At 36.4% G+C, this 19,960-nt stretch overlaps 1 protein-coding gene across 1 annotated transcript; it reads left to right on the forward strand.

Annotated features, from left to right (window-relative positions):
• The first annotated feature begins 10,499 nt into the window (after positions 1-10,499).
• LOC103670540 (thymosin beta-4-like) lies at positions 10,500-11,039 on the forward strand. Its single transcript, XM_040641271.1, has one exon. It carries the CDS (start codon positions 10,538-10,540, stop codon positions 10,784-10,786), a length of 249 nt encoding a protein of 82 aa, XP_040497205.1. The 5' UTR covers positions 10,500-10,537; the 3' UTR covers positions 10,787-11,039.
• The last annotated feature ends 8,921 nt before the right edge of the window (positions 11,040-19,960 follow it).

Consider the following 19,960-nt stretch of genomic DNA (forward strand, 5'->3'; position numbering starts at 1 on the left):
TGCCTTGAAAAAATTTATGTAAGTAGAATTACACTGTATATACTCTTTTGTGTCTGACTTCTTTGATCCACATTATATATGATGGCTTTAAAATAAATCCACAAATTATTTGTTATTCCTCCCTTGAGAAGGTGGAGCATAAATTCCCTACCTTTGAGTGTGAGAGGGTAAGGTGGACTTAGTGACTGACTTGTAAGAATAGAATAGAGAAGTTATAGTTTTAGCCATCAGAAAAGCACTACATATTTATCCACATAGTTACCATTTTTAATCTGTTCATTTGTAAACAACTCCGTGTCACCTACAAGGTGGTGCCCTCTCTTGCCCTACCAAAGTTGTGTCAGAAAAGGCCAGCTAAAACAGAGGTGTAATAAAATTCAGAGTCATACTATATACTATTCAAAATATCCAGGTTTTGATTTAAAAAAAAAAAAAGAAAACTCTCATCATACAAAGAACTAGTAAGATCTCAAACTGAAAAAGAAGACAATCTATGTCAACATGGAGATGACACAGATATCTGAACTATCTGACAAAGACTTTAAAGCAGCCATCATAAAAATGTGTTAACATACAATTACATACTTGAAAAATTGAAAAATAGAAAGGATCAGCAACTAAATAGAAAGTCTCACCTAAGAAATAAAAGATATATGAAGTACCAAATGGAAATGTTAGAACGAAAAACCACAACTGAAATAAACTTAAAAAAAAAAAAGCCTCAAGAAATGGCTCAATAGTAACATTGGGGTGACAGAGGAAATGATCAGTGAACTTGAAAATGAAACAACAGAAATTATTCAATATGAACACCAGAGAGAAAATAGTCTGAAAAAGCAATGAACAGAGCCTCAGGTGCCTGTCAGACTATAACAAAAGATCTAACATGTGGTCATCACAGAGCCAGAAGAGAAGAAAAAATGATTGAAAACTTCTCAAACTTGGCAAAAGATATAAACCTATAGATTCAAAAAGTTAAGGAACCACAAACAGGATAAACCACCAAAAATTCACATCAAGATACAGTTATAGTCAAGCATAAGAAAACTAAAGAAAAAACCTTGAAGGCAGTGAGAAAGACATTTTAACTGCAGGGAAAAATAAATTCAAAATGACAATGGATTTCTCATCAGAAATCATGGCTGCTGGGAAAAAAATGGAATAAAGTTTTTCAACTGTTGAAAAGAAAAATCCTATCAACTCATAATCCTATATCCCAGAAAAATATCCTCCAGAGGAAATCACAATATTTTTAGAAAAAGGAAAAAAAGAAGAGATTTGTCACAAGTAATGAACTAACAAGGAATGGCTAAAAAAAGTTCCTAAACAGAAAGGAAATAATAAAAGAAAGAAACTTAGAATATCAAAAAGGAAAGAAGAACATAGTAAGCAAACATATGAGTAAATATAAGAGTTTTTCCTTTTCTTCCCAATTTTTCTAAATTGTCATTGAGGATTGAAACAAAAATCATAACTCTGATAAGGTTCTAAATGCATGTAGAAGAAATAGTTAAGATAGTTATATTATTAAGGAGAAGGGTAAAGGGATATAAAGTGAGGTAAGGTGTCTACACTTTACTTGAAATGCTAAAATAGGGGCGCCTGGGTGGCTCAGGCATTAGGCGTCTGCCTTCGGCTCAGGGCGTGATCCGGCATTGTGGGATGGAGCCCCATATCAGGCTCCTCCGCTGGGAGCCTGCTTCTTCCTCTCCCACTTCCCCGCTTGTGTTCCCTCTCTCGCTGGCTGTCTCTCTCTCTCTCTCTCTGTCAAATAAATAAATAAAATCTTAAAAAAAAAAAAAGAAATGCTAAAATAATGACATCCCAAAACTGTTATAAGTTATGTGTTTTATATATATGATATATATATATAACATAAATGTAATACTCAGAGCAGTACTGATAAATTCTATATAAAGTGATTGTTATGGGTAGTATTGTGTTCTCTCCAAAAAGATATGCTGGTATTCTAACCTGCCGTGTTTCAAAATGTGATCTATTTAGAGATAGGGTCTTATAGAGATAATCAAGTTAAAATAGGGCCATTATTGTAAGCCCTAATTGAATATGACTGCTGTCCTTATAAAAAGGGGAAATTTGGCCACAGATACCCATATAGAAGAGATAATGGAAGGAACAGAGGGAGAGGATGACTATTTACAAGCCAAGGAGAAAGGCCTAGAACAAATTCTTCCAATTCTGTCCTTAGAAGGAAACAACACTGCATACACCTTGAATTTGGACTTCTAGCCACCAGAACAGTGAGACAACATTTTTCTGTTTAAAGTTTCCCAGTCTGTGGTCTTTCATTGTGGCAGGCTGAGAAAATTCAGTGCCACACTAAAAAATACTAAAGACATAAAAAGGAAATTCAAAAAAAATTTTCAATTAGTGTAATCCATCATATGAACAAGTTAAAGAAGAAAAATCATTCGAGATTATGAATTTTGTAGGAAAAGGATTTCACAAAATTCGGCACCCATTCATGAGAAAAATTTTCTCCGTTGATTGTTTCCTCTGTTCAGTATAGTATTAAAAGTCCCAATCAAAGCAATTAGACAAGAAGAAGAAGAAGAAGAAGAAGAAGAAGAAGAGAGAAAGAAAAAGAAAAGAAGAGCGAGAGAGAAAAGAAAAAGATATCCAAATTGAAAGGATGATGTGAAATTCTTTCTGCTTGCTGATGACATGATCTTGTATGTAGAGACCCTTAAGACTCCTATAATGTTAAAAGCACAGCAAATAAACAAACAAACAAAGAAAAGACAAGTGGGACTACATTAAACTAAGAAGTTTATGCACAGGAAGCTATCAATAGAGATTAAAGACAGTCATCTTTTTCTAAAGAAATTATTAGTATTATTATTTTAATTCTTAATGTTTGGGATATATGTATCTATTCTTTATATATGTATCTATAGTTTAGATATAGAGTATATTAGTATATTTCATTATAGAATATATTTTTATAGAAAGTGCCATTTACCTAAGTTCCCATATTGTTTTAAGAAATACTTATTTTTTCTTTGCATAAGAAGGGAATTCTCAAAGACTACAGAGTAATATATCCATGTGTCTTAAGTCAGAGTTCCCAGAAGCAAAGTTTGAGGCTGGGATTCCTGTCTACATGATTGATTCAGGGGGTGCTCCTAGACTCAACCTTGATAGGAGCAAAAGCAGTTGGGCAGGACACAGAGAATACACACATGAATGTGGTTTCAGCTGAAGTCAGCCTTGAGTCAGATCCTGCAGAGAGATTTGGAGCAAAAAGTTTATAGCAGAATTTATCCCTTTTTGACGAAGGGGGAGAGGCTTTGTGCCCCATGTGCAATACCTTTAATAATGCAAAAGAACTCCCATGGGGAAGGTTGCAGATATGAATCAATGAGCCATTAGCCAAAACACCTACGGTCGCTAGGGATGAAAGCCATATCTAAGTGATAAAAGGGATCTCAGAGAGTCTGAGCAGACACAAACAATATCTACCAAAACAAAATAATATATAATGTGTATGAGCCTGCTGTACATTGGCATAGTCTCATCATATCTAAGCTAAATTTAAGGCACAAGAAAACTATTTTTACTAGATCATTTGTATATTGATTTTTACTAGATCATTTGTATATTGATTTAGGTTACTAGATCATTTGTATATTGATTTAGGTTATTTTACTAGATCATTTGTATATTGATTTAGGTTATTGTGGGGATTATGAAGCTCTATCAAAGTTTCCAGTCTCATTCTCTCCAATCTTCTTCCATCATTATTTATGGAAGCAGATTGGAAATAAATAACTAGTAACCCATCATTTTGAAGAATGAAAGGCCTAACTAAAACTTATGCTCTTGGGTTTTCAATGCATAAAACCTCAGGAGACCCCATGAAACTTTTTCCACCTATTAGCTTTTCACCATTAATCTATGAGTATGAATTTCTCCTGAACAACTCTGTCAGATAAGGAGAGCTATAACTGTAGAGGCTTCTGGTACAGTGAAACCACAAAAACTTGTTTCTAATGCCATGGTGTCATTCTCCTCAGAATGTATAGAGGATCAAGAAGTCTAAATAAATAAATAAACAAATAAATTAATTAATTAATAAAACTAGAACTAGAATAAAATTAGAACATGTCTCCAGTATGTCAAACTCTCTCCTAAGGCAAAACTAACTTGAAGGACATTCCAATAGATGATTTTATTTCTGTTTAAATAAAGTTTAGGAATTATCTACCTCAGAATGCAATGGCTTATATTATAGCAAACTGTAACTGTTAACAAATGGCTGCCATTGGTATTGTCCTTTGGATCACTTTCAAATGTTCTTTCAGTCCTGACAATACCTCTATGAGGCTCCTCAAGGAATTTAGACCTCCATCTTGTAGTCACCAATAAAACTACATTGGCTTATTATAAGTTTTCAGGTAAATGGTCACATTTTATTTATCCTTCCTATCTCTATGTGTTTGCAGCCTTGTCTTCTTTTCCAGGCTCCTTCTCCTTTCCTCTAGTTTTCTTTCTTCACTGACTTTCTTTCAGTTCCCTCAAGGTGGCTCACTCTCTTCTCAGCTCAAAGACCTTACCCATCCACCCCAGTCCATCCTCCACTGCACTCTCCAGCCCTCACAGAATTAGTGTTAGTTCTGTCACAACTCCATTTTTAGTATTTTCCTCCATAGGTTTTGTTACTGTTATTGTTCATTACGTTAAACTGCTATTTGGCTAATTTCTATCCCCCTCACTAAACAGTAAATGCCATGAAAGCAAAATATTAAATTTTGCTGCTCATTGACACAAAAAAATGGAACGGAATGCTTTGAATCTTGTAACATAGAAAGTACTATATAAGCATTTATTGAATATGTGAATGAAGGAGAAAAAAAGAGAGAGACTAAAAAATTAAGACTCATACGCTATCTGTCTTACCTGAAGAGTGAGAAACTGGGAACAAATCCATATTTTTCTCTCTCCATATTCATCAAACTTTGATGTTCCTTTTTCACACTAAACTGAAACATGCCTCTCTTCATTTCTTCCCTTCAGAGCAACTGAGAACAAAATGACTACATAATATTTTCCTTTTTTTAAGAATAATTACTCCTAGTCCTTTCAACTATTTCTGATGAAATCCTAAAACCTTTATTTCATTCACTTAATAGGTGCTTTTGTTCTCTCCATATTTTACGTGTTGTAACTCCAAATAAAATTAAATCTGTGGCAGTAACACTTTATTTTTTTATTTTTATAATAATTTTTTATTATATTATGTTAGTCACCATACAGCACATCCCTGGTTTTTGATGTAATGTTCCATGATCCGTTACTTGCGTATAACACCCAGTGCACCATGCAATACGTGCCCTCCTTAATATCCATCACCAGCCTATCCCATTCCCCCATCCCCGCCCTGAAGTTCTCAGTTTGTTTCCCAGAGTACATAGTCTCTCATGGTTTATTCCCCCTTCTTTTTACCCCCCCCCTTTCTTCTTCCCTTTCTTCTCCTACCGATCTCCCTTCCTACTTCTTATGTTCCATAAATGAGTGAAACCATATGATAATTGTCTTTCTTTGCTTGGCAGTAACATTTTAAAGATGTTTGTGTGAATTTTTTCTCTCTCTGTTTTCCCATTTTGTTTTTCATTCAAGCAAGGGTAGGTTTTTATGCTTGCTTTCTACAAGGGAAATTTGTAGTAATGCAGAAAGCAGAAGTTGTCCACAGACAATTCCCCTGAAGGCATCTGTTTTTCTCAAAACCTCAAGGCATTGAGGAGGTAAAGCTAAATGTCCTGTAAGGAGCTAAGAAGTAAAATAATTTTCAAAAGAGAAAAGTTTTCTAATCAACAAATGCCTGTGATACTCCTTGTCCCATTATCTTTCTGTTTCTATCTTGGGAGACTAACATCAAAAACGATATTTACTTGGGTTCAGACCTGTCAGTGATTCCTGGGCTCTATGTAAGACAAAGGAGCAGTAAAGCCAGCACCATGAGGGAACACTGGAACAGTTGGGTCTCTGTGGTAACTGGGAAAGAAAGATGACTAAGGACTGAAGTGAACTTCTAGGCACCCCCGCCCTTCAGGTCACTGAGGATTTGCACTATCCTGGAGTGAAAAGGGACCTTTAGGAAAAATGAAGTTACTTTTCATGGTTCCAAGGCAGGCTGGGAATCGAGAGGTAAAAATTAAGCTAATTTAAGACCAGGAAGTAATATGTGATGCTCTGCATCTCTGGGTTCATGGACTGGCATTCATTTTTCATAGAGCCTATTCCCAATAGAAAGATGACCTGAGGACTGAACTTGATTTTCTCTTTCACAAATGTGTGTTTAGTTCTTCTGAGGATGCTTTCAAATGACTAGAAACATGACAGAGACATCAGTGAATAGTGAATCAGTGAATCGGCGAGACTCTGAAGGTTAGGTCCAAAAAAGATGGTAATGACACATAAGTGCTCGTAATTAGGCTTCAATGCTAAGAATCCTCTCAGAAACTAGTTAAAATTCAGTTTTCTTTCAATAACCATACTCTTTCTGAAAACTAGGAAACATAACAGTATTTGGTGTATTCTTGATCAGATATTACTATGATCATCGTGTATATGTAATATTTACAGAACACCTAATATAAGTTTTGAAGTTAGAAATCAGAAACTATCTTCATCAGCATTAAGAGCAAAACCTAGCCTATAGAAAACAAAAACATTTCTAGGATATCTGAATAATACCTCAAATCTCACAAATCCACATATTTTATCATTGCTGACTAGGATTGCAAACTTTCTTTTCTGCTAGATTGTGAAAAAGAAAAAAAAAATAGGTTGTTTTCCCTATCAAACTCAGATTCTAGTGAGTGTATATGTTGTTGGGGTGGGTAAGATGAGATACGAAATAAATGAATCATTAAAATATGAAAGATTTCCCCCAAATACACTGGGAGAAAGTAAAACAAGAAAGGAAGTACAGCGTGGGAGGTCTGTTATCATATGTTTGGAGACCATAGATAGCCTTGCTGAAAAGGAGATATTTGAGTAAAGGTCAGAAGAAGGTTAAGGAATAAATCATGAGAATGCCTGGGGGAGGGGCACTCCAGAGCAGAAGGAACTGCAAGTGAAATGTCCTTGAGATAGAAACATACCTGATGTGGTAGAAGAAAAGCCATGAGGCCTGTGTGGCAAGAGGAGAATGAGTGAATGGTGTACTCACCTAGAGTAAGTCAAAGAGATAGTGGTGGTATGGGAGCCAGTTGTGTGAGAATCCAATCATTTAATGACCCATGAGCTGTTTTATTGCTGTTTTTACCCTGAGTGAGATAGAAAGCTACTAGAAATCTTTGAATTCAAGAGCCACATCATCTGATTTAGTTTTTAAAGTTGATCACTCTGGCTATTCTACCGTGGAAAGACTACAGATGGTTAGAAGTAGATCATAGGTGGAGGTTCAAGCCAGGGTGGCTAGGAGGCTTTTACAACAATTCTAGAAATGGAAGTAGGTTGATTGCAGTGCAGTAACTGTAGAGGAAGTGACGAGAAGTGTTGGTCAGGATCTGGATATATTCTGAAGGAAGGGCCCAGAGTTTTCTAATGGATTAGACAGAGGATGAAACAGAAAGAGAAGACAGTTGAGAAGCATTTGTCTTACAGCACTGGAAGGATGGGGTTGCCATGACTGCATTTTAGAGGATTGGTCCAGGTTAGAAATAAAAACATGATCATCAACTCATGATTTTACATAATGAGAAAAGATGAAGTAACCAAATGAGTCAGCGTCATGGACAGAAATGTATTCCCACAAAATTTGTATGTTGAAGTCCTAACCTCCAGTACCTCCGAAAGTGATTGTAATTGGAGACAGGAGCTTTAAAGAGGTGATGAATTTAAAATGAGGACTTTAGGGTATGCTCTAATCCAATTTGACTGATGCCCCATAAGGGATTAGAAGACCTAGAGAAACATTAACGGTGTGCATGCACTGAGGGACAACTATGTGAAGGTGGAGCAAGATGTTGGCCATCTGACAGCTAAGGATAGAGCCCTCAGAGGAAACAACCCTGCTGGTACCTTGATCTTGAACTTATGGCCTTTAGAATTGTAAGAAAATATATTTTTGTCGTTTAAGCTGCCCAGCCTATGATATTTTGTTATGGTAATCCTAGTAAATTAATTCAGTGAGTGATGGTAGTGAGAAGAAGGAGGAGGAGGAGGAAGAGAAGGAGGCAGAGAAGAAGAAGAAGAGGAGAAGGAGAAGGAGGAGGGAGAGGAAGAGGAGGAGGGGAAGGTGGAGGAGGGGGAGGAAAAAGAGGAAGAGGAAGGAGAAGGAGAAAAAGAGAGTGGTGGGGGAGGGGAAGAAGGAGAAGCAGAAGAAGAAAATGAAAAAAAGGCTATATTTCAATTATTTCAATTAGACCAAAATCTAAGGCTTATTGTCAGAAAATCTTCATTTACTTTATTTAATAACATTCACTAAACTCAACAAAGAGGCAAATACTGTGAAGAAACAAGAGATATAATAATAACTTATGGTTCATCTCTCAAGCTAGTCTAGTTTAGGAAGAGGACTAAACTAATGATAATGATGATATGTTCTCAGAAAGTTGTGTAGAAGTTTGCTTAAAAGATGGGAATGCATTATTTATTAACATGGTTTATTGTTTCAAAAGCTATTGTGCACCCAGTGTTAAAAGGGATTCTAGAAATATAAATATAATAATATCAAATGACGATGATGATGATGATGATGATGATGATGATGATGATGATGATGATAACAGTAACTACAATAATGGTTAACCTTTACTTCATCTGAAGGGGAGCAGCAACACTAGGGAGTCTAGTTGGAGAAATGGTGAGCTTCAGTATGTTGAATTTGAAGTATTTGTGGGACACAAATAAGGGAAGAAGGCAAAACAGTTATTGGATGAAAAAAACAGGTTTCCAGGGGACATCAGGGCTCAATCTTTAGATAAGCTCTTCCAGCTCACATATTTAGAATAAAACATAGCGGATCCAATGACAGAAACCTGGATAAGACCTACCTTTAGGAATTTCGTAAAGAAGTCCAGAAAAGAAGTCAGAAAAGTAAAAAAGAATGGAAGAGAGCTTTAATAATGGCCAAGTTATCAAAAAGAAGCATTAGAGAACCAGCCCATATGTCCAGTAAGATAAGAATTGAAATTTATCAATTGAATTTGGCAGTAAGGACATTATAGGCAATATCTGCCAAAACAATTTCAATAGAGTAGAGGCAGAAACTATAATGCAATGAGCCGAAAAAGGAAATGAGAAGCAAAGAATCAGGGACTGTTAGCGAAGACTTAACGTTTTAAAAACGTTAAGCAAGAAAGGAGGGCGATGGAGCAGTATCGTAGTATAAGAAAGCGTGTGTGGTGAGTGTTCTTCAAGTCTGAGAACATCTCTAAGGTGAAGGAAAGAAGTCACTGGCAAGCACACACAATATAGTGGGTAAGTACTACAGGAAAATGAATAGCAGCAGTAACAATAATTACAAATGGAATGATGACAAAAGAATATACCTCAACCTGTTACGCTAGAAGAAAGGGAGGGAGAATACATTTAGAAAATTTCAAACTTGACCCTGGTCAGAAATAAAAAGAATTCATACTTTATAAGGCCTTAAATTAATCTAAGTTGGTTGCATACATTTGCTGAGAATAAGGAAGATAGAATACAAATTTGTGTATACATGTATGATTAGATATATGTGTATATATATTAGCCAGGAGCCCATACACCGAGAAAAATCAGGATTTAGGAGTAAGAGAGAGAGAGAGAGACAGAGACAGAGACAGTATTTTGATGAGATAATTTAGCACCTGAACTGAGCCATGTTCAAACTCAGTTGAACACCTAAGTCTTGTCATTTGAAGTCACTACATTTTTGTACTCTGTAGTCTAAGATTGACAAATAAACTTTTGCTTGAATAATTGGGTCTGGCTTCTGTTCTTACAACTAAAAGTGTCACTACTTGTTCAAGGCTGAGTAAGAAAATATGTTAGGGCAGGAAAGGATGACAGGTGAAAGAACAAGGCATCAAGGAATGGAGAAGTTCTACAGAAGCTCAGAGCAGGTGAGGTAAGGGTAAGAGTGTGATAGTGTCGGAATGATAAAACACCATGGTAGAAATGTAGTACTGGAATTCTAACGTGAAGCTTTTCTAAAGCCCATGCCCAGTTCTGGAGTGGAACACTGACAGGGAGAAATTTAAGGAATTGTAAGGTTAGAATGCTGAGTGGGAATTCTCATGTAAAATGGGCTTCCGCAGAGTAGGACAATATTAAGACCAGTTAGTTATAAGTACTCAGATCTGACTTTAAATCTTGTCTCTTTTACAGGCTACATGACTTAATTTATCTGATACTTAGTTTCCTCATACATAAAATGAGGATAAATAGAATACCCACTTCATAAAGTTCTATAAGGATTAACACAATCATTCCAAAACATGGAATATCATGGTTACACCTAGTTTATCATTCAATATTTAAAATGATGGCTTAGAGAATACAGGATCAGGTAACTGTATGTTTCATGGATACGGGAGAATCCATTAAAATTTGCCTCTGGGCACGACAGTGGCCGCTATGCAAAGCACAGATCAAACTTCGCTTGCTCGCCTGCCTTGCTCCAGCCTCCTCTGCAACCATGTTTGACAAACCGGACATGGCTAAGATTGAGAAAATTGTTAAGTCAAAATTAAAGACAGAAGCACAAGAGAAAAATCCAGTGCCTTCGAAGGAAGCACTTGAACAGATGAAGCAAGCAGGGGAATTGCAATGAGGGGTGTGCTGCCAATAGGCACTGTACATTCCACAAGGATCGCCTTCTTATTTTCCTCCTTTAGCTGTTTAACTTTGTAAGGTGCAAAGAGATTGGATTGAGTTTAAATGACCATGCTGCCCTTTTTCACATCAAAGAATCAAGAACTACTGACAAGGAAGGCCACACCTACCTCTCCCATCTGCCTGTCTGGCTGGCAGGGAAGGAAAAGAACTTGCATGTTGGTGAAGGAAGAAGCTGGGTGGGACGACAGTGAAATCTAGAGTAAAAACCAAGCTGGTCTAAGGTGTCCTGCAGGCTGTAAAATGATTGTCTTTACTTTTTCTCTCATTGGCTCTTTTAGCTGCTGAATATTATGAAGCTAATAGCAGACAAACTGAATAATTATTTTTTGAAAGTATGTTGCTATTTATTTTTGTTGGTAACTGTGGAGTTGGTTTTCTTATAATCATTTCATGACCTAGCCTTGCATTTCTTTACTTGTTGACAATATACAAAATTATTTTGGCATCTCCAGAAAACTTACAGAATCTGACATGTATTTATTTATTTAGTTTAGTTTATAATCTGCTTTTTTATTTAACAGTATATCATATCATTTACATTTTCCCATGATACCACTATAGAATCTGACATATATTTTAAAAAAAAACTAACCTAGGACGACTGGGTGGCTCAGCCAGTTAAGTGTTTGACTCTTGATTTCAGCTTAGGTCCATGCTCAGCAGGGAGTCTGCTTGGGATTGTCTCTCTCCCTTCCCCTCTGCCCCTCTCCCCTGAGATAAATAAATAAATCTTTTAAAAATTAAAAAAATAAAATAACTTAAAATGTCTGGTATGGACCAAAATAACTAACACAATTCTTTGTTCAATAATAAAACAACATTCTGCAAAAACATTTTAGAGAAACACTGACAAGTCACTGATACTTTTATTTGTGGCTCTCTCTATGTAAGTTTTAAAGTAACTAGTTTTTTCTCCCACATTTATGATGATGACTTCAAAGTTTATTACTACACTCTACAGTTCTCCTACTGAACAGCAGGCTTACAACTGTAATGATCTTCTGGTCATCTCTATCTGAAGGCCATATGGATAATTCAATCAACAACTGAAATACTTAAAAAAATAGTGTTTTAATTTCCAAACTAAAACTGGTTCTCTTCCCAATTTCACTTTCTATGTTACTCACACTAGAAACTTGAATGATAGACAGCTTGATTTCCATTCTCTCTACCCCTCTCCATGAAACCATTCACTAAACTGTATTAACTGCTACATATTTTTTTTCACATTGATTCTTTCATCTCCAAACACTGATCTAAGCGATCATTATTACGTGACGTCTAGTGTCCTTCAACAACCACCTGAGATCCCAAGACTGAGTTTCTCTAACCTACAATTCATTCTCTGTGCTGTCGCTAAAGGTATTTTGGAAAGCAGATTTTATGACAGGTTCTTATTAAAACCTGTTGCCCAGTTGCTGCAAAACTAAGCAAATTTGTTTCATCACTTGCATTAATTCAATTTTATTTTTGGTAGCTGGTCCTGGAGACAAGTTCAAAAAATGGGAAAGTGGAGTGGAAGGTTATCTGTGAAAATGTGAAAACACACGTCCAAGTGAGGTCTTATCATACTAGAGGCTTTGCACGATTTTTTTTTGTCGCCTCAAAACAGTCACAATAAGAGTAGAAAACAATAAGATGGTGAGAGAATAAAAGAAGTTATGTGTACAGAGGAAACACTGTTGGGTGAATGGATAAAGAAAACGTGGTATACAATACAACAGAATATACTTCTGCCTAAAAAAAAAAAAAGAAAGAAAAAAAAGGAAAATCCTTTAATTTGTGAACATGAAAGACATTTATTAAGTAAAATAAACCAGTCACAAGGGACAAATACTGCAGGATTCCACCTACATGAAGCCTCTAAAACTGTGAAACTCATAGAAGCAGAGAATATAAGTTATTGCCAGGGACTGGAGAGAGTAAAGAATAACTGTTGTTCACTGGGTTTAAAGTTTTAGTTGCGTAAGATGAGTAAGTTCTAGATATATGCTGTACATCATAGTGCCTACAGTTGACAACATGGTATCATGAACTTCAAAATGTATTAAGAGGGAAAATCTCACGTTAAGCATTCTTACCACAAAAAAAGACAAAAAAAAAAAAAAAAGGAAACAAGGAAACTCTGGGAGATGTTGGATGCATCTATTACCTTAATTGGGGTGATGATTTCATAGACGTTTGCATATGTCCAAACTCATCAAATTGTACACACTAAATATGTGCAATTATACTCAACTGTATACCAATTATATCAATTTGTATATCAATTATACCTCAAGAAAGCTATTTAGAAGAGTAAAATATTCTGTTAAAAAGAAAAATGTTTCATTGGGATGCGTTTTCTTTTTTTCAGTATCTACTGCATGTACAGCTATAAATCCATAGCTTCCACACCCTCAATGTTAAGATAAAGGCACTGAGGTCATCAACAGCTTCACTGATCTAATTTTAACAAGTCTTAAAGTCACTTTAACTTGTCAACAATTTTTAATGAGAAAAACTACATTTCCCAATAAATAAAGTGTTACATTGTTTTTGTTTTCTAATAGTCTATATATAAAAGGACCCCACTCTGGTGTAAATTATAAGCTAAAAGGAAAATAAGAAGATACATCTATAATGTAAAAGAAAGAAAGAAAGAAAGAAAGAAAGAAAGAAAGAAAGAAGGAAGGAAGGAAGGAAGGAAGGAAGGAAGGAAGGAAGGAAGGAAGGAAGGAAGGAAAGAAGAAAGAAAGAAAGAAAGAAAGAAAGAAAGAAAGAAAGAAAGAAAGAAAGAAAGAAAGAAAGATGAAAAGGAAAGAAGGGGAGGAGGAGGGAAGAAATGAAAGAAGGAAAGAAAGAAAAACAGACTAAATTGAGTTGTCATGCAAATTTGCATCAGATAAGTGTTCAAAATTTGAGAAAAGAGAAAAATCACCTTGTCCCAGAGGAGTTAAAAGTGGTTAAAAAATGCTGGCCTATGATTGAACTTTTGAAGATAGAGATCACAGCTACAATCCAAAAACCCCAAAATTTCTATCTTTTTAAGAGTCTTTTCTTTAATAACATTTTTACATTGCAATTAGAGGTATAAATTGAAAAATTAGAAACAGCATTCCAAACATCACTGACTTCTTCTTACCAATAATGGAGGCCAGAAAATAATAAAAAGAGATATTTAAAGTACTAACAAGATACTTGATAAAGCAAATAAAGAGGAGATGAAAAAATACCTATAAGAAGCAATGGCTGATTTCGCATCTACAATAAGAGATTTAATAATAAGATACAGTCCTATCAGTTTAGAATTTAGTATCCAGCCAGACTATCATTCTAGAATGGAAGTAAAATTAACACAATGTTCATCCATATCAAAAATGAGTTTATGACTCATAAAATTTTGTTGAAAAAAGTCCACAGAATCCTATGGAAATGCAACAAAGAAAAAGAGCTGGATGGAAGTAGAAACAGGGAGAGTATCATTTCTAGGTAACAGTACATTAGACAATTCAGAAAAAAACCTTACTTTTGATGTAACTACAGATCTTTCTTGACTTACCATGGGGCTGCGTCCCAATAAAAGCACTGTAAGTTGAAAATATCATGAAGTGGAAAATGCCTTTAATACATCCAACCTACTGAACATCACAGTTTAGCCTAGCCAAACTTCAGCATGCTCAGAACACTTACGTTAGCCTACAGTTGGGCAAAATCATCTAACACAAAGCCTATTTTATAACAAAGTGTTAGATATCTCATGGAACTTATTAAATAATGTATTGAAAGGGAAGACCAGAATGGTCATATGGGTACAGAATAGGTGTCAGTATATTGGTTGCTTACTCTCACGGTCGTGTGGTTGAGTGGGAGCTGAAGTTCACGGCCACTGCTCAGCATCATGAGAGAATAATACTGTATATCTCCCACTATCCCAAGAAAAGATTAAAATTTGAAGTAAGTTTTCTACTGAATGCATGTCACTTTCACAACATCATAAATTCAAAAAATGGTGAGTCAAACCATTGAAAATTGGAGACTGTCTGCAATAAATTTGGACGTGTATATAGGAAATATCTGGTTGGATGCATCAAAGATCTAATACACCAACTAAGATTTATAGGGGCATTTTTTAAGGATCATCTAAGCCCATAATACACAAATTCCTCCAGAAAATTAGAGAGGGAAGTCTCTTCAAATTTGTGTGAGTTTAGCATTATATTAAAATTAGTATTTCACAAGCACAATATAAAATCCTAAAATGCTAAGTAATAGTAAACAAAATTCAGTAATGTTAACAAAACACGATTACAAAAAATCATTGCTGCCAATGCAGAAAAACATTCAATAAAATTTAATATCCATTTATAATTTTGTAAGTTGTAATACATGAAATATTTTAACATGATAAAGATAACCAAAACAATATGGCAAACATTATATTATTGGCAAAATATTTGAAATAGTTGCATTAAAATCAGGAAAAAGCCAATTTTCCACTGTATGAACATTATACTTGAAATTCTAGCCAAGGAGGTAAGAAAGGGGAAAAAAAGGAAAAAAAAAAGTAAGGAATATTAGAATTGAACAGGAAGAAACAGTCTTGCTAGTATTTGTAGAAAACAAGATTAAGACATTGAACATCCATGAGCGTCTACAGATAGAGTATGGCTAATAATACAGTTGAGCAAGGTTGTAGGTTACAAGATCAATATACAAAAACAAACTGAATTAAGACAAATTAGAAAAGGTGATTTAAAGTAGGCTCTTTTTCAGGGCACCTGGGTGGTTCAGTCAGTTAAGCATCCTACTCCTGGTTTGGGCCCAAGTCATGATCTCAGGGTTGTGAGATAGCGTCCTGTGTCAGGCTCCACATTGGGCATGGAGCCTGCTTCTCTCTCTCTCCCTCTCCCTTTGCCCCTCCCAACTTCCCCCCTCATGCACACACACTATCTCTCTCTCTCTCAAAAAATAAAAATAAAAAAAAGATAAAGTAGTCTCTTTTCACAATGAGGAAACATCTATACATTGTTAATAATAAGTAACAGGAGAACCACAGGTCTTTTCTCAAAAAAAAAAAGATAGTGTTACATAAGGTAATTAATGAAAATCATTGTGTTTATGGATGAAAATAATCAACTTTACAAAGATAACAGTTTTCTCCAAATCAACGTATAAATCTAATGTGATTCCAATTAATATTCCTACCGGGGTTTGTTAAAGCATTTGAGTTGATTCTAAAATCCAAGTAGCAAAATAAAAAGCTAAGGCTACTAAAGACCATTTAGAAAAAAATAAGGGCATGACATTTAACCTACCAGAACTCAAGGTCTATTATGATACATGATGCTTAAAATAACATAACATTGTTCAGAATAGACAGTGAGATAGAATAAAGAATTCAAATACAGAAGCAAGCATCTATCAGATATTATGTATGTAGGTGTATGAACAGGTGCTGATACACTAAATATAGATACACAAACAGCTCACAAAAGGATGATGAATCAGCATGTGATGTATGGGGAAATATCAGCCAAGCAGCAACATAAGAGATTCCCCATTCATATACCCCTTCAACAGCAGTAATTAGGTAGCCATCCATGGTCAAAAGTGCCTTTGTGGGATCCAGGTAGATTTGTAGTTCAGGTAGGACTTGGCTACAGTCACATCTGGCCTAGGTCCTATCACCAGCACCATATGCAAAGGGACCTGGGAAGAGTCATATCCACACATGCCTCAGGTAATAGGCATGTAGACCTTCTTCCTGGCTGTGGATGCTGAAGTGGCCCATGACTCAACTGCAGTCCCTCTTTGCCACAGTCCAGGAGTCCCTGAAAGTAAGCCTACCAATCTCAGTCCAATGTAGATTCTGATATGGCCCTGTAACTGGGCTACAGCCCCTCCCAGCCACAGTACATTTGCAGTCCTGTTAGCACAGGGTCCTATCTGCATCCCCAGAGATTCTGAAAGGGCACAGTACTTGGCTTCCCCCCCACCCCAGCCTTGGGTAATGGGCCCCTCCTTCTGCCTCGGGGACTTGGTGGGAGACATTTTTGTCTGTGCCTCCAGAGTCAGGTATGCAGACCTCAGTCTCGGTTGTGGACCCTGAAGCAGTGCTTGGACTCAGTCCCAGTCCGTCTCAGCCACCACCTGGGGCAGTTCCTCCCACCTTGGGACCCACCCAGTGACCTGGCAGGGCTTCTGCCAGGGCCCTGGTGGGACCCACACCAATCCAGGTACCTGATAATAGGTTCACTGCCTGAGTGCCTCCTTTTGGACCTTGAAGTGGACCCTTGTCCCAGTGCCACCCTACTGAAGGAAGTCCTGGAGGCTGTCCCATCCCCCACAGAGACCAGACATGAACCACACCTGCCTAAGCCCCTGGTAACAAACTTGCCAACTGCATACTCCGCTGTAGATCGAGTAACAGCCTTGCAACCTGGCTCCAGCCTAGCATGACTGATTCCAGAGGTATGGGGATCTAGTGTACAGAGTGGTGACTATCGTTTATGGTTATGTTGTATGCTTGAAAGGTGCTAAGAAAGTAGACCTTAAATGTTCTCAGCACACACATACAAAAGGTAAATATGTGAACCAATGAATCTATTAACTAACCTTATGTTGGTAATCAGTTCACAATATATACATACACCAAAGCAACATGTTGTATACCTTAAACTTAGATAATGCTATACGTCAATATTATCTCAAGAAAGCTGGGAAAACAAAACATGATGCATGGGAAATTGTTAATCCATTGGATAAAATGTCAGTTTTTACTCATGATCAATGTCAAATTAAATAAATACACAAATGTGGAAAGAAAAAAAAAGATAAATTTGCATAAGATAACATAAGATATTATTTTTATGACCTCAGAGGGAAGGATTTCTTTTTTTTTTTTTTTAAGATTTTATTTATTTATTTGACAGAAATAGAGACAGCCAGCGAGAGAGGGAACACAAGCAGGGGGAGTGGGAGAGGAAGAAGCAGGCTCATAGCAGAGGACCCTGATGTGGGGCTCGATCCCACAACGCCGGGATCACGCCCTGAGCCGAAGGCAGACACTTAACCGCTGTGCCACCCAGGTGCCCCAGAGGGAAGGATTTCAAAAAGAAAATTCATGAAGCACAAATCATATAAGAAAAAAAAATGCTATATTGGACCACATTAAAATGGTGGAGTTCTTTATGGCATAAGATAGTGTATAACTGATGTTAGAAAACAAGTCACAGACTTGGAAAGGATATTTGAAATGTTTAGGGTTAAAAGAATTACTATACAACACATGTAAGGAATCTACACTTAAAGGAATAGATAAATAAGTCAATAAAATCATAAAAAGGATGTGAACAGCTAAAACAGGAATGAAAATCCTGCAGGTTCCTTAACTGTATTAATAAATACATGCTCAATTTCTCTAATATTAGGTAAATTAAAATTAATACAACACTGTACTAAATAAAGTGGTGGAAAATCAAATTCTAGAGAGACCAAATAAGACGGTATTGCTACAATATATACTAGAGTCCAATTTTTAATATCTAGTAATATTGAAAAGGCTAACAACCCACCAATTCCCATGACAAAACTTGTGCCTCTGTTAAATTTGAGTAGTAGCTACCTAGGTTTTCTCTGTGCCTGAAATTTTTCATAATGATACTTTTTAAAAAGCCACTTTTAAAATTCATAAGCCATTAGATTGAGGAAATACAGTAATCTCTTGACTGAATATGGTGTAAAATGGTGATGGGGGGGGAGGTGGGCACATCTCAGTTCTCCTAACTTGCGAGCCTATGCAGTAGGAATTCTATTCCCTGAATCTTAATTCCTCTTTGGGGACATAACAAGATGCTTATGGAAATGACTCAAAATGACTCCAGGCTTATTAAACACTCTCGAAAGTATTAGAAATAGGTATGTGATTAACATTTGCCCAAACAGCCGTTTATTACTTGATGTTTGTTCAAATTGTTTACCATCTTCCTACTAATCTAATATTTACACCCTTATTAACAGCATCCTTTCACAGTATGGAAATATCTCTATTTCTGAGACCAATATAGTATAATAGGAATGATTCCTTTGTATTTTCACAAGAAACTGATAATAAAATTAGGACTTCGTCAGTCCCCAATCTTCGCCACTCTTCCCATAGCTTCCAGTTTGTGACAATGCATTTACCAGGAACAGGACTGGTGACAAATTTCTTAGTACCACGAAATGTTTGGAAATGCTATCCTCATCATACGTATGGTAACCTACATTCCCCCACACTCCTTAGCCGCCATATAAGTGATTAAGGTGATCAGTGATGGTACACTGGCTTTGCCAGCACAAGCTGGGTTTGTTTCTATTGCCTTGGATACCATTCAGTTTAACATCTGTTCCAGATTTTTATTATTTTCCAATAAAGCAGTATTACTGCATTATTGCATTTTGGTTATTATTACACTATAATAAATTAAGATGGGTTTGGTAATACTCCCGGTGACTCACATGGTCCCCATGAATAATCTGGGAGAATCAGATGCAGTAAGTACATTTCTCACTTTAACAGGCTTTTATATCAAAAGGCCGATACCCATCCCTTTTCTCTCTGCCCTTTCCCCAACGTACCAAGCTCCTTTTTAAGGACAGGATGTGTAGCACTTGAATAAAAGAGCTAGTACGCTCAGCCCCTAACAATGAGGGAGAGTTAACTCTCGTGTTTTCTCAGGAGAGAGGGGGCAGAAATCCGCTCTTCACCCGGGCTGGCACTTGAACCAGCTACTTACACCACTGTCCACGTCGCAGCCTGCGGTGTACACAGGTTCGCCTGGTCACGGTTCGATGGGCCAGTGAGAAATACGGGTAATTAGATTTGTTTTCTCCGATATATGCGTGCAAATACAGGCTCTGCTGTTCTGCTGTCAAACCCAGAGCGCTGTCTGAACGCGGTTGCTGTGGTGATTATTTTGGCGTTTTTTACATGACATCATTCTGAAGCTATTTATTTCATTGCGTGCTAACACATTTTATTTTTTTACAAGAACTCTTCTGATCGCTAGGAATTCAGGAAAGCAAAAATAAATATTTGAGGAAAAATTAGGCGCTACATTTCTATTTCTCTAGAAAGTTGATGCTA

The sequence above is a fragment of the Ursus maritimus genome, unplaced genomic scaffold, assembly GCF_017311325.1.
Source record: "Ursus maritimus isolate PB19 unplaced genomic scaffold, ASM1731132v1 scaffold_25, whole genome shotgun sequence".
NCBI lineage: Eukaryota > Metazoa > Chordata > Mammalia > Carnivora > Ursidae > Ursus > Ursus maritimus.

Coding starts and splice junctions, on each gene's coding strand:
- LOC103670540 (XM_040641271.1), top strand. CDS start 10,538: ATGGATACGGGAGAATCCATTAAAATTTGCCTCTGGGCACGACAGTGG.